Consider the following 16,301-nt stretch of genomic DNA (forward strand, 5'->3'; position numbering starts at 1 on the left):
AAAAAAAAAAAAAAAAAAAAAAAAAAAAAAAAAAAAAAAAAAAAAAAAAAAAAAAAAAAAAAAAAAAAAAAAAAATAAAAAAAAAAAAATAATATGAATATAATATAATATGAATATAATATAATATGAATATAATATAATATGAATATAATATAATATGAATATAATATAATATGAATATAATTATATAATATAATATGAATATGAATATAATATGAATATAAATATAATATTGAATATAATATAATATGAATATAATATAATATGAATATAATTATAATAATGAATATATATAAAATATAATATGAATATAATATAAATATGAATATAATATAATATGAATATATAATATAAATTATTGAATATATATATAATATTGAATATAATATAATATGAATATAATATAATATGAATATAATATAATATGAATATAATATAATATGAATATAATATAATATGAATATAGATATTAATATGAATATAATATAATATGATATGAATATAATATAATATGAATATGAATATAATATTGAATATAATATAATATGAATATAAATATAATATGAATATAATATAATATGAATATAATATAATATGAATATAATATATATATTATATGAATATAATATATATGAATATAATATAATATAAAATATGAATATAATATGAATATAATATAATATGAATATAATATAATATGAATATAATATAATATGAAATTCATACACCATCTAGTTCATCCTCAGGAAGAAAAATGTGTGCAATCCTACTAAAGAGAATAGAAAGAATATTTTATCACTGAGAAACATATTTAAAATAAAAAAAACTATAATAAAATGAAAATAAGAATTTTAAACAAATATGTAACTCTAACTTAGATATAAATAGCAATTTTAAATTAACATATTAAATAACTTCTTTCTTTCTTTCAATAATTCAATAATTTCTGAAAAATTATATTCAATAAAATAATAAAATAATATAAAATTTCTGTAATATAAAATAATCTAAAATGTAATAAAAGAAAAATAAAAATTTAATTAAATTTTATATTAAATTATTATTTTTATTAAGTTGTTTATTTTATTTTATATTTATTTTGTTAAATTAATTTATTAAATTTAATGAAAATTTAATTAAAATCTCGAAATTTATCTTAAATCTAATCATATCCAATTATGAAGGATTATATAATATGATATAATATAATATAATATTATATAATATAATATTATATAATAATATATATATAGTATATACTTTCATTTATAAATATTAGGATAATTATAGTAAAATAAAACAAATTTAAAAAATTATTGGAATCTTTAAGATTTATTTTTTCATTGAAAATAAAATTTTAATTTATGTAAATCTAATATTCGTATCATATAATATATATTATATAATATTATCTATAAAATTTTTATCATTTCCAGATAATATCATATAATATATATTATATAATATTATCTATAAAATTTTTATCATTTCCAGATAATAAAGTTAATATAAGTACTTTTCATTTATTCTCATCACAATCATTTTAATAAACTAAATTAAATTTAAAATATTCATGCAATTAAAATCATAAATTTTATTATTCATTGTACATCAAGATTTTTATATGTTTTTTAAAATGTTTTAAAATCATTATTTGATTTTCTTTATACATAAAATAAATAATTCAAGAATTTAGATCTTAAACAGATTTTCTAATTCTCTATCTAATTTATCTTTAGACTTCTTCAATAAAGTTTAATCAAAATTTAAATTAAAAAAAATTATAAAAGTTAATTACCAACCATAAAAAAAATCAATTATTTTTTAATAATTTCAATAAATATTTATAAATTTCCATAATATGTTTCAAATCTATATTTAACATAAATAATTTAACCTTTTCGCAATAGTCTACATCAATTATTACATTTTATATGACACCAATAAATTCTAATATACTTATATATGAATATAATGTCAAATATAGAAATTATTTAATACATTAATTTATATTAATTTATGCTTTATAAATTCAACAAAAAAATAATATCAATAATATTAATGCAAACAAAGACATGCTTAATAAATTTAAATCGAAGCGATTATTTAAATGTAAAACGAAATGTAGAAAATATAAGTTCAAACTTTAGAATATCAATCATATATTTATTATTAGATTTAATATTATAAAGATATACCTGAAAACCACTTTCTTCAAACATTTTTCGACACTCTTGAAGTATTTCTTGAGCTTTATGTCCAGGAAGAAGTCTCAAACCAGCAGTAGCTTTCATACTAAGAGGTGTATGTTGCCATTCTGATTGTGGAACAACTTCTTTAACTTTATCTAACAATATAGTCAAAGATTTTGCTGCTTCTTTAGGTCTTTCAGCATAAGCACTAACACCTGGTTTTGTTTCTGTATAAAGTTCATCATCCAGCACCAAATTACTATCAAGGATTGATTCATGAAAACTAAAAGCTAAAGCACGACTACCAGTAGAACCTGCATCAATTACTACAACATAAAATGGTTTTTGTAGATTGAAGGAAAAAGCCAATGTATCAATTGCCTTGCTACCAAAATGTATTGGCTTCAGATCATATCTGTAACAAAATAAATGATATGAAAATTATTATTTAAAAATATATTTAATTAATTAATATATAATTATTATTTGAAAATATATTTATTTTAATTTTATTTATTTTAAATGTATATTTAATATATATTTAACAATTATTAAATACATATTTAACAATTATTAAATATATTATACAATACATATATATAATATAATATTTAATACATATAAATAAAAATAATAATATATATTTGTTATATTTATTTAATAATATTATAAATTTCTTATAAATTAAGAATTAATTTTTATTAATATAATATATAACATATATATTATATCTGAAAATATGTATAAAAAATATTCTAAAATGATAAATTATAAAAGTAAAGTAATATTTCATTTTCTATGATATTTGAAACTATTATAATTAATAATAATAATTGTTGAAACTTAAGACTTTATTTACAGAATAATCTATATAAATAATAATTCAAAATTAAATAATAATTCAAAATTATACATATATTAAATAGATTTTTATAAAAACTTTATTGAAATTTCATAAAAACAATTGATATGATAAACTGTTTGCTAATAGATGTTAAAAATCAAAAGAATAAAACAAAATTAAGTATATCTTTGTTAAAAAAAATATTTCAATAATTCTAAAATGTATTATATTCTTTTATATATATATATTTATTTATTTATTGAATTCCTTTATATAATATAACAAAATGTAATTAATAATTGTTTTAAATTTTATGTGTTACACTTGAATTCTAATTCAAAATTTTAATAGTTGATTTTTATATAATTTTTAAAAGTATATATATAATATAAAAATATATATATATATATATATATATATATATATAATATAAAGCAAAAATTTTTAGTGTAGGATAAAACAAATTTTTTATGCAAAAACAAAATAAATTAAATATTTAGCAAAAACTTATATGATAATATAAGTATAACTTGCATGTAATAAGTTATTATAAAAAATAATATAATAATAAGTGAATAATTATAGAACAATTATATACACAATTATATAATGTGCACACGCAATTTTATTGGTATACACAATAATAAAGAAAAATATTTTTGTTTATGTATTTTTATCTATAAATAATAAATTTTAAAACAGTATTTGATATAAAATGTTATTATATAGATTTTTATATACACAAATAAAAAACTTAAAAATATATTTTATTTGTTCAAAAAAAAAAATTTTTTTTTCATATTTTTTTTTATCTTATTTTTTGAAATTATATTCTTAATAAATTATTCTAATAAATTATTTCTAAGAAATTTTTATATGAAAAATTTTTTCTAAATTTGTATATATATTTTAAATAATATTTTTATGTAATTTCTATTATAAAATAAAATATATAAAATAACATTTATTTTAGGATGAAATTTTACAATTATATGCAATTATTCACAAAAATTAGATAATAATAAAATATTGATTATAAAAATTTATAAAAATTGCATTTGATTTTGATAAAATAAAATATTTATTTTTAAATTAATGAAATTGTTAAATTAATAAAATTAATTTTTTAATTAATGAAAAAAACATATTGAAAATAAGATTATAATAATAATTTAAAGTTATTATACATTAATTATTAAATGATTAAAAATTATTTAAAAATTATTATTGCAAAAACAAATAATAATATAAAAATATTTAATAATATAAATAAAAATATTTTAAAATTAATTTATTAATTATTTAATAAAACAAAATACAAATGTGCAAAAACTATATATTTTTGTTTTATAAAATACAAATAATAGTATAATTTATAAAAGAATCTTTACATTTTAAAAAATAATAGTTTATATTATGCAGTTTATATTATTTTTAGTTTATATTATTTATTTTTCTCATCAAACTTATTATTAAAAGCATATAATAATAAAATTATTAAACAGCCTGAATATGTAAAAAATATGCCTTTAAAAAATACAAAACTCCAAATACAGTTTTAAAATTTGAAATTATTGAAATTTTGAATTTTAAAATTAAACATTTTAAACAATTCTCACAATTAAAAAAAACATATTATTGTACATTATATTCATTATATCTATATATATATTATATGTATATTATGTTTATATATATATATAGTTTATTTATATATATAAATATATAAATTTTTTGTATTATATATTTAATATTGAATTTGCTGGTATCCATATATTCAAACTGTATTGCAATATAGACAATATTGTCTATAATTTTCTAATATGACATTTAAAGATAAATTTTTTTATAATACTTTTTTTTTTGGATTACTTATAGATTTTATTCTTACAATTTAGCTGAAAAAATATATTATTACATGCGTATATTAATTAATAAAAAAATAAATTAATGAAAAAGTATAAATCATACGCTATTGCTATGTATCCTAAGAAGAGAATTCCCAATAACACAACAACAATAAAATATCTTTTGCCTGGATAACTCTTCTTAATTCGAAATTTGGGATCAGCTTCAGAAATATCTTCATCTTTTGTTTTTAACTGAAAATATAAAATATATTAATATTATATTAAACAATTAATGAAACTAAATAAATTTTATTTTTTATGAATCAATTTTATATTTCAAATATATTTATTTATTTATAAATTAATAATAAAATTTTTTAAGAATTTTTAAAAACATTTAATGAATTCATAAAATATAATTAATTTTAAAATTGATAAATTTTATTGGTTCTAAAAATAGTTAAATATTTTGATAAAAAAACATAGAATTTAATAAAAATTAATAATAGTTTTCCAGAAAAGAAATTTAGAAATAAATACTAAAAAATGAATAAATCAATTATTGACTGAATAAAAATTATTTATATTTGATTTATAAAAACATTTTCTATTTAAAAAAATTTTAAATTTATATTTCCTTTAAGTTTTTAAATATAAATTTTATAATACTATTATAAAAATAATTTATTTTAACTTACATATTTCTTCTTTATTTTATATCTTATTATAATTATATTATTTATTTCATTATAATTATATTATAATTTTTATTATTAATAAAAAAAAAACAAAAGAAAAAACTTTAAATATTTCAAAAACATTTAAAGATATGTTTATTTCGAACAAAATATATTTTATAATATAATATACAATATAAAAAAAACATTTAAAATCTTTAACATCAAACATCTTTTACAATAATCAGAAAATAATTATAGATTATATAACCTTAAATTTAATAAAAATCGTATATATTTATCTATACAATACACAATTAAATCAATAAAATACAAATTTCTTACTTACTAGAGTATATTGCATTTAAAACGTGATACAAACAGCTGATGTAAGCAACAAACGTAATTTTGGAATCTTTAAGTAAAGAAATTACCAAAAAAAATAAAAATATCGCTTTCTCTATATAATATATTGAAAAAAAATTTTTGAAATTTATATCTACATTTTGGTAGAATTTATAAATAATTAATATTTAAAATTATGTATTTATATATACCAAAAATACTATATATATAATATTTATTTAGCATTTAAACATATATGCATACTATTTAAATTAAATTACTACTTTGCAATTTAAGACTATATTGCTATTGTAAAAATATATCTTGCGAAAAATTTTGCAAGAAATTTATCATATATTTAATACATATAAATATACTAAATAAAAACTAATAATTGATTATATTAACAAGTTTTTCAAGATCCAAAAATTATCATTAATTTTAAATTTTATAATTTTAAAATACTTTAAAATAACAAATTTATCTCAAAATAAAATTTAATAAAACTTTAAAATATAAATATATAATTTTTAAAATATTAATCTTAAAAGTTAATTTAAAAGTACATTATTTAATTATCAATTAAAATTTTGATTTAAAATTTTTAAAAAACATAAAAAAAATTTTTTAATAAATAAAAAAATAATTTACATTATATGTATAAATAAAAATTTAAGTAAATAAAGACTAAGTTAAATATAAAAAACAAAATTTAAATTAAATTCATAAAATACTAATATAATACTAATATATACTAATAATAATTAAAATATATGCAATTTTACTTCATATAAGTAAATATAATATTATATAAAAGTATATATTATTTATTGCATGTTACAAATTCTAAAAAAATTTGGAAAATTCGAAATGTATTCTATAATGAAATTCTATAAAAAAGAATAAAATATAATACTTAATTAATGATAAAATTTTTTCAATTATTTAAATTTAAAAAATTTTTTAATTAATTTTACTTTAAAATTATAATTTTTTAATAAAATTAATTAATAATTTTTAGAAAAATAAATTAATGCAATTAAATGAGATATTTATGAAAATTTTTACATTCATGAAATTTTTATTCTGAAACTTACATAATTAAATTATTGACTATTAAATGATATTACATTTTTAATTATTTCATAAAAATTTTTAATATAAAATTTTAATTATTTTTAATCAAAAAATTTGTTTATTTAAATAAAAATTATATTGATTTATTTCTTTGTATTATTATTTTAATTTTCACGAACACTATTAATAATTTAAATTCATATTTAAAAATTATATTTATGTTATTTTAACTTTAGGTTATAATAATTTTCTTATTTATTTAAATAATAATGTAACTGAAATTCCATTAAAATACCCTATAGAAAATTTACTAAAAAGAAAATATTGAAAACAAACCTTTCTATGTCTAACCTTCATTTTATTTAAATTTTAAATATTGAATTCAATTTTATAAATTAATTATTTCATAAAAATTAAAATATGAAAAGAAAAAAATTAAAACTATCTCTAAAATAATGCTTCGTAACTCTCCAATTGTCAGCACTACAACTCTCGACTATGAAATGACATTGCAATCATTACTATTTAGTGCTATTACATAGTAATAATAAAATGGCGGCGATAATAATTCAAGGTTACAAATATAATTTTTGAAGAAACATAAAATATTACAAAGGTGAACAAAGAATTCTTTATTTTCTTTCCTCTTCCTCTCTTTCTCTTTCTCTCTCTTTTTATAACTATTTCGACAATTGATAAAAGGAATTATATAATTATAAATTTATTTGTTTAGATAATTTTGACACAATGGATACGATTGTATATTAAAAAAGATTTATTTATGCTAATGTATATTAATATAATTAACTTAGTATATAAATTATATATTTAATAAATAATAATATTGTTATTAATTAACAACTCTTTTGATTAATTAAAAAAGAATGAATTGGAGTGTTCTAATACTGTAATAAATATTTGTAAATAATGTTTGTTTCTGTGATAATAATGTTAAATTAAATTAAATAAATGAAAATGTAATATTAGAATATATTGATAATAGAAATATATTAATAAATGAAAATGATCAATTTTTGTAATCTAGATCATATTTGATATAATAAAATTTTTTTAAATTTATTAAAATTCTTTTAAATTTTTTAAGAATTAAATATGAATTTTACATAGAACAAATTTATGTAATTACTGTTTATTGATATAATAAAAAATACTTATAAAAAAAATAACTAGAATATATACATTATATAAGAGATATCAAATTAAATATTTGTTATATTTTTAAAAATACAAATACTATTTTTTTTATTTTTTCAAAAACTTAAAATAATTTTTTCTATTTAAAATAAATAGAAAAATACAAATATTTTTATTTTTTTATTAATCATGAAATGAATAATTTTATATTATTTGATTATATATGTAAAAGGAAAAAATCATCTAATATTGACCAATATTGATCTTCTCTCATTTTAGATTAACATTTTTTTTAAATATAATATAATATAACAATTTATATTCATTAATTATTAAAAAAGAAAATGTTAATATCTAATGAGAGAAATGAAAATCAGCATTCGGTATTGATAAATTGATGCTGGATATCTCTTTTTTCCATAAAAATAAATTTCATATACTTTTAAAATATTTAAAAATACAATACATTATTTCTTAAATTTTTACATCATAATTTTATAATAACATGTTATTTTTTAATTATTAAATAATACACTGTTAAGTTATATAAATATTAAGTATTTAAGTATAAATGTATTTACAAATGATAATGAAAATAAATATTTTATTAGAAATATAGAATATAAAATGGAAGTTAATTATTAAACTTATTATTAGTTCTTTGAATGTTGAAAAAAATATTAAATTTTTATATTATAAGAAAAAATAAAATAATGAAAAATATTTATAATAAAATAAATGTTTTATTGTAAAAATTATAATGTATATTTAAATATTTCAATATAAATATATAGATGAAATAAAAATGTATTTCACAAGTTTCTTTAATTAAACAAAAATCTAATATATTTAAAAATTGTTTTATTTTTTTTATTTATTAAAAAATTAAAATATTCATATAAAAATTATAAAAAATTTGTATAATTCATATATGTATAACATTAATATCTCTATACTATATATAATACTATATTTAAATATATAAATAATTTTCTTTAATTTGAAATTGTTATTTTGTATTAATTTATATTAATTATATATATACTTATATATATACTGTATTAATTTATATTAATTATATTAATTTATAACTATTAAATATTTATTATTAAAAATTTATTTTTATATTCAATCTCCATAATGTATTTAAAAATTTTAAATATTATTTGAAAATTATATTTTTATAATTTTATTTATTAAATTGTATTTATTAAATAATTTTTTTTATAAGATTTAATTTATATATTCATACAAAAGAAAATTAATTAATATAAAAAATTATAATTCTGCTAATAAATAAAAATGTAGATTTAATTTATTACGTATTAAATTTTTAATTATCATATTTAATATATACATTTAATATATATCATCGATCAAAAGTTTATAATTAATATGCTTTATATAATCCATAATATTCAGATAAAATTATGCTCAATATTTATATTTTTTTTATTTTATTTAATATTAACAGAAAATTTGATGTAACTATAACTAAAGTAAAAGTGATTTGAAACTTTTGATTTGTAATATATTAAATAATTAAATTTAAATATATAATAATTATATATAAAATATATTAAATAATTTATATATAATGAAATTTTAACTTTCCTATTTCATTTAATTTATTAATTTTATTAATTTATTATAATAATCTTATCTTTATATAATATTTATATGAATATTTTCATTTAACATATTTCATATGCTAATCAAATTTGTACATTTTCCATTAAATTAATCCAATAAATTCCATTAAAGAATATTATTTTTTTATATTAATTTATGATTAAATTATTGTATACATAAATAAAATGATCTCTATCAACTGTAATTAAAATATGCAATTACTAATTTAAATGATTTATTAATATACTAATTTTAATTTGTATATTTTTTAAATGTTTTCAATTATAATTTTATAATTTTTAAATGGTTATATTACTACAGTATGTATATATCATATTATGTATTCTTATAAGAATCAAATAATTTTATATATTAGTACAATTTAAATGCAGATAAAAATAATTTAATGTAATAATAATGTAATAATATAATAATATAATATGAAATATGATGTAATATTAAGAAATATAAATTTAAAGTATTATACATGTAATATATTCTGTATAAGTAAAAAAATTTTAATTCAGTATTAATTTTTTTTATTGCTATACCATAAAATAATGCAAATTTCGATATTTATAAAAATTATTTTAATCTTGGAATCTTGGTTTAATTTACAATGAACTTAAAAATATTAATTACGTAATATTGTTCGAAATAACCATAAAACTAATCATAGTTATAATGTGTATGACTTTTTTCAAATGACATTTTTTGATATTCATTGTAAAATTACACTAAAAAGTATAATTATTTCATTTTTTTTGTTGATATTGTAAGAATATTTTTTTTACTTTGTGTAAAAATATCAATGAATTATTTTAAATATATAGTTTATTTCGTTTCTATTTAATAAAAATTAATTTCTAAAAAACATTTTAATAAATGATTTTGTTAAACTTTTGAGAAATATATTGAATATATAAATATCTGAATATTTTAATTATTTATTAATATAATTATATTAATTAATTATATATATTATAATTATATATATTAATTATATATATTATAATTATATATATTATAATTATATATATATTATATATTATATTAATAAATTATTAATATAATATAATAATTAGAGTAATAATAATAATAATAATAATAATAATAATAATAATAATAATTAATTAGAGAGAGAAAAATAATTAATGATAATAAAAATAATTTTAAATAAAATATAATATTTAATTTAAATTTAAATATTTATAAAACATATTTTATTAATTTTTTTAATTTTTAATAATATTTTTAATTTAATTAAATACTAAATATACTTATTTTTAATTAAGGGAAATATTTCATAAATATATTTTGTAATTTTTTAATATGATATGAGTAAGTAAAATAAATTTATGAAAAAATAAAATATTTAAAATATATCAAAAACACATAAATAAATGTAATTTTAAATTCATAATTTGTAATCAATTCAAAATTTATGTTTATCCTAGGAATTATATAAAATTAAAAGAAAATATGTTTTTTCTTTTATAAAAAAAACTAAGAAAATTAATTAACTAAATATCTATTAAGAAAGACTGAAATGGCTCATATAGAAATTACGCATAAACCAAGCCTTTTGAAAGAGGCTATTATTCAAATTGGTGCAGGAGGTTCTGCAGGTTTTGTGGAAGCTTGTATAATGCATCCTATGGATCTTATTAAAACACGTTTTCAACTGCAAATTAAGACAGAATCGCAAGATGTGCTTTATTATACAGGCATTGTATCATTAATTTATATATATTTTTATTTTAGTATTACTTTTGTTTTTGTTATAATATGTATTATTTTATTGCAATTATTAATTATTATTATAATTTCTTTTTTTAAATTATATTTCTATTAATATTAATATTAATATAATATTTCTATAGGAATTAGAGATTGTATGAAAAAAATGTATAAAAATGAAGGAGTTGCTGCATTTTGGAAAGGTATATTACCACCAATTATCATGGAAACTCCTAAAAGAGCTGTAAAAGTATGTAATTTGAAGAACTTTCATTTTTTTATTTTTATTAATTAAAATAAAATTTAATTAAAAAATTATCTATTTTTCTTATTTTTTATTTTTTTTTTATTTTTTTAGTTTTTCTCCTTTGAACAGTATAAGAAATTCTTTAATAATCACACATCAAAAACAATGGTATGTACTGAGAAAAAGCATTTCAATTTTTATAAATGTGTTTTTACTAATAAATATACATAATATTCCATTTTATGATAATAATTTTTAATTAAAAATGATATGAACTTTTATAAAACATATAGATAAGAGAACACATTGATTTTTTGAAAATAATTATAATTACAAAGCTATTATTACATTTCAATAAAATTTTTTTTTTAAGTCACAATAATTTAAGTAAAATGATAAATATTCTTATATGCAATAATTTAATAATTAATATAATATATAATTAATATAATTTCTTATAAATCATATTAATAAGAGAATATTAATAATTTTTTTAACATTTTCCTATATATAGTATTTTATATAATTATTTAATTATATTCTCTTATATAAATGAACCATGAATTGAGATAAATTGTAATTCTGATTTCATTAAACAAAAATTGAGTAAGTACGAACATAAGTAGATTATCAAGCCACACAATTCTTTTTATATCTTCAATGATATTAGAAATCATCTCATTGTCAAAATATAAAATTAATACAATTGAATTAAAAAATTTCATTAATAATTTAATTGCTAGTTTTATTTTAGATTTTAAATTTAATATTTGAAAAAATTTTAATTATATTATTTATATATATATAATCATTGATATTTTGTTTTTATTAATTGTTTATTAATTAAATAATGATTTATAATATATTTTAATTACATTGTCACAAATTATATTGTCATTTATATATATTTACAAATAAAATTATTTTTAAAATAAGTAGAAAAATTTATAAGTAATTTATATTCTTCAATAAAATTTTTAATTTGATTTCATTTAATTTTATAATTGAATAATATTATGTTTAATATTATGTACAGAGTATTTATTTAAAAACTTCTCATCTAAATATTTTAAAAATTTCATCTAAATATTTCAAAATTTCAAAAATCTGAAAATAATATCTGAAAAATGTCAAATATAAAAATTTTACAATTATTAAAACGAAAATACAATCTATTTATTTTTATTTTTAGATTAAAATTTATTTCTAGGATAAAAATAGAATTTTATGCTTTTTTTTTTCACAAAAACTTATATTTTTTTTTCTAAAAAAATATTCTAAAAAAAAAAAAACTTTTACATTTAACATTTATTAAATTTTATCTTAAATAAAGATTAAAATAAAAACTTTATTTCAATTTTGCTATTTCCAAAGAATTAGGAATTAGAAAATTAAGCAATACAAACAACTTTTTTATATTTTTTACTTAATTTTTATAAAGAAATTTTTTTAAATTAAATTTTTTATAAGTTTTATTTTATTTACAATAATTTTTAATTATATAATCTTCAGTCAAATTAAAATTGTTTATGTTTTCAAATGATTAAATATTTCAGATTTAAGAAATAGAATAATAAAAAAATGAAAAAATATTAGAAAAAAATCCTAAGTAAAAATTGAATTTAAACAAATAATTTAGCATAAAAAAAAAACGGTTTGCTATGAAAATTAGACAAAATTTTTGTAACTATAATTTTTTGTACTGTAAAAAAATTACATTAAAAAATATTATTGATTTTACTTTATTTTTAAGATCAAAATAATTTTCAAAAAATTGAAAAATATTTATTGTTTAATTCTTTTTTCTACTTTGAAAGTTATAAAATTGAAAAAACTTTTTATTTTATTTAATATCTTTCTGATGAGATTTGATAAAAAAAATGTTTTTTAAATATAGAATAAAAATCTGTAAATAAAAATATATTTCCATAAAAAAATATTAATTTTAAAATAATTTTGAAAATACTTAAAAAATAAAAATAAATAAGATAGATATGTATATCTTTCTTGTAACCAAAAAATTTATAATCATTTTGTATTTAATATTTTTTCTAAAAATGAATCATTATTTTCAATATATTTGATAAATTTTTCAAATAATATTATATAATATGATATAATATCTAACTATTTTAGTATATTATTAAATATCTAAATGTTAATTATATAATATTTTATTTTAGACATTTTTTTGTGCTGGATTCTTAACTGGTGTAACAGAAGCAATTTTAATAAATCCATTTGAAGTAATTAAGGTGCAAATGCAATCTAATCGTAAACACATTAGTGATAGTCCATCAACTATTGCTGTAACTCGACATATTCTTTGCAAACAAGGTTTTGGACTAAATGGTCTTAATAAAGGTTTATCTGCTACAATAATGAGAAATGCGATTTTTAATTCTTTCTATTTTGGTATCTATAATTCCATCATTCCTTGGTTAAATAACAAAACCGAGTATACTTCAGAATTATTTCTTAAGGTATATTCTAATAAATTATAATGAAAGTTTATGAAATTATAAAAACAAAAAATATATATATATATATATTTATATATATATATATGTATATATATATATAATAATATATATATATATAATAATATATCTCTATATATATATATATAGAGATCTCTCATTTTAATTTTTAATTGTTTTTAAAACTTGTTTTAAAATTTTAAATATTCAAAAATATATTTTATGTAGAATTAATTTAATCTTACATAAATATTTAATGTTATTTTAATATTTTACTTTTTATACTGAAATATTATGCATTTAATTTTCTACATTTAATTAATTTTAATTTAAAATTTTGTGCATTTATATGAATATTTTTTCATATTATTATTTTTATATAAAAATATATTATTATAAAGATGCAAATTATAATATATATGATAATTATAATTTTAGAAAAATGAATTAAAAAAATATCTTTATATGATGCAAAATATTTCAATTTGAAAACAATTGGATTATTCTTAGAATTAATTTAAGAATAAGAAATATATATTTATTGTAAATATAATAATAATATATTAGAAGTAAAATAATGAATTAATAATAAGAAACAAATATTTATTATAAATAAAATAATAATATAAGTAAAATAATGAATTAATAATGATTCATATCAAAAATATTATTAATGTAATAAACGTAATATATCTTTTTAGTTTACTGTAGGTTTTATATCTGGAACAGTGGCATCCTGTATGAATATACCATTTGATGTTGCTAAAAGTCGTATCCAAGGTCCACAGGAAAAAATTCAATATAAGGGTACTTTGCAAACTATTTATTTAGTTTATCATAGAGAAGGGTAAGAAATTATTAATTTATATTTTTATTCTTATTTTAAGAAAAAAAGAATTGTTTTAACTGAATTTATTTTTTTATTCTTATTTAATTACATAATACTTTTTTTTGAATTATTAATTTTTAATTTTAATTTTCAAATTTCATAATTACTGCAATTTCTTTGTTTTAATTTATATTATTCATTGTTAAATAAATATTACTCAATAAATTATATAATGAAATTCTTTTTAATATTTATAGTTTGTGAATATCTTTATTTTAGATTTAGAGCTTTGTATAAAGGATTGTTACCAAAAATCTTACGATTAGGACCAGGTGGTGCAATTATGCTTATAGTTTATGAAAAAATGAAAATATATTTAAATATGGAGTTTGGCAACTAAGTAAAATTCTAGATTAGTACAATCTGAATTGTGCATTTTTTACTAACATTGTTAAAATTTTTCAAGTAAATAATTCCTTATTATTAGCTTTTATAATATTATAATTGGAATTTATCTTTAAATTTAGCAGTAATAATAATGTTTAATAATTAATAATTCGTTATATAAATATATAAATAATCTAATAATATAAAATAAAGAATTCATAATCAAAATTTCAAATATCAAGAGATTAAATTTTTTAGATTTTACATTAAATTTAATTATATATAATTTATATAAATATATTATAAGTATAAATATAAATATAAATATATTATTTATAAGAAAATTATAATAATTATATTTTCTATTAAAAATTTGAAAATATATTTATATAAAAAAAATTAAAATATATTGTAATAAAAAGAGAATAGATAGATTAATATCTTCATTAATATCATTATTAATTTTGTCTATTTGTAAAATAAATTTTTATTTGTTTCATAAATTAATAATTCAATATTAAACATTAAACTTCAAGAATATTTTTTAATTATTTTGTTATTTGTTTGTTAATTAATTTAATATCATCTATTAATTTTTGTTATATGAAAATAAAGTAAAATAAAGTATTTCTCAGTGCAAAGAATTATATAAAGAGTTATGAAATTTTTTTTTAATCTTCAAAATTTTTACAAAAATAATACAATATATTAAAACCAAGAAGGATGATTTTTACTCATTTTTTTTATTACAAGAAATCTTAATTTAAATTTTTATTTTTTTTTTTTTATTATAAGAAATCTTAATTTAATAAAAGTTTAAAGTTGTAAATAGACAATTATATATAA

At 13.5% G+C, this 16,301-nt stretch overlaps 2 protein-coding genes across 6 annotated transcripts; one reads left to right on the top strand and one right to left on the bottom strand.

Annotated features, from left to right (window-relative positions):
• Positions 1-721: 721 nt before the first annotated feature.
• On the bottom strand, positions 722-7,503 carry LOC551373 (ectonucleoside triphosphate diphosphohydrolase 5). 4 transcript variants are annotated; one of them, XM_026442766.1, is made up of 4 exons: positions 7,322-7,503; positions 5,008-5,138; positions 2,199-2,607; positions 722-766 (listed from the first exon to the last, which is right to left on the bottom strand). In XM_026442766.1, exons 1-4 carry the CDS (start codon positions 7,340-7,342, stop codon positions 743-745), a joined length of 585 nt encoding a protein of 194 aa, XP_026298551.1. In that variant the 5' UTR covers positions 7,343-7,503; the 3' UTR covers positions 722-742. The 4 variants fall into 4 exon arrangements, with proteins under 4 accessions (XP_026298551.1, XP_026298554.1, XP_026298553.1 ...); XM_026442769.1 differs by having other exon boundaries at positions 722-769; XM_026442768.1 differs by having other exon boundaries at positions 7,337-7,468.
• On the top strand, positions 7,491-15,496 carry LOC113218991 (mitochondrial 2-oxodicarboxylate carrier-like). Of its 2 annotated transcripts, XM_026442764.1 has the most exons (7): positions 7,491-7,601; positions 11,230-11,499; positions 11,656-11,762; positions 11,871-11,927; positions 13,943-14,242; positions 14,941-15,086; positions 15,348-15,496. In XM_026442764.1, exons 2-7 carry the CDS (start codon positions 11,322-11,324, stop codon positions 15,466-15,468), a joined length of 909 nt encoding a protein of 302 aa, XP_026298549.1. In that variant the 5' UTR covers positions 7,491-7,601; positions 11,230-11,321; the 3' UTR covers positions 15,469-15,496. The 2 variants fall into 2 exon arrangements, with proteins under 2 accessions (XP_026298549.1, XP_026298550.1); XM_026442765.1 differs by lacking the exon at positions 11,871-11,927.
• The last annotated feature ends 805 nt before the right edge of the window (positions 15,497-16,301 follow it).

Source organism: Apis mellifera, linkage group LG9, assembly GCF_003254395.2.
Source record: "Apis mellifera strain DH4 linkage group LG9, Amel_HAv3.1, whole genome shotgun sequence".
In the NCBI taxonomy this organism is placed as follows: Eukaryota; Metazoa; Arthropoda; class Insecta; order Hymenoptera; family Apidae; genus Apis; species Apis mellifera.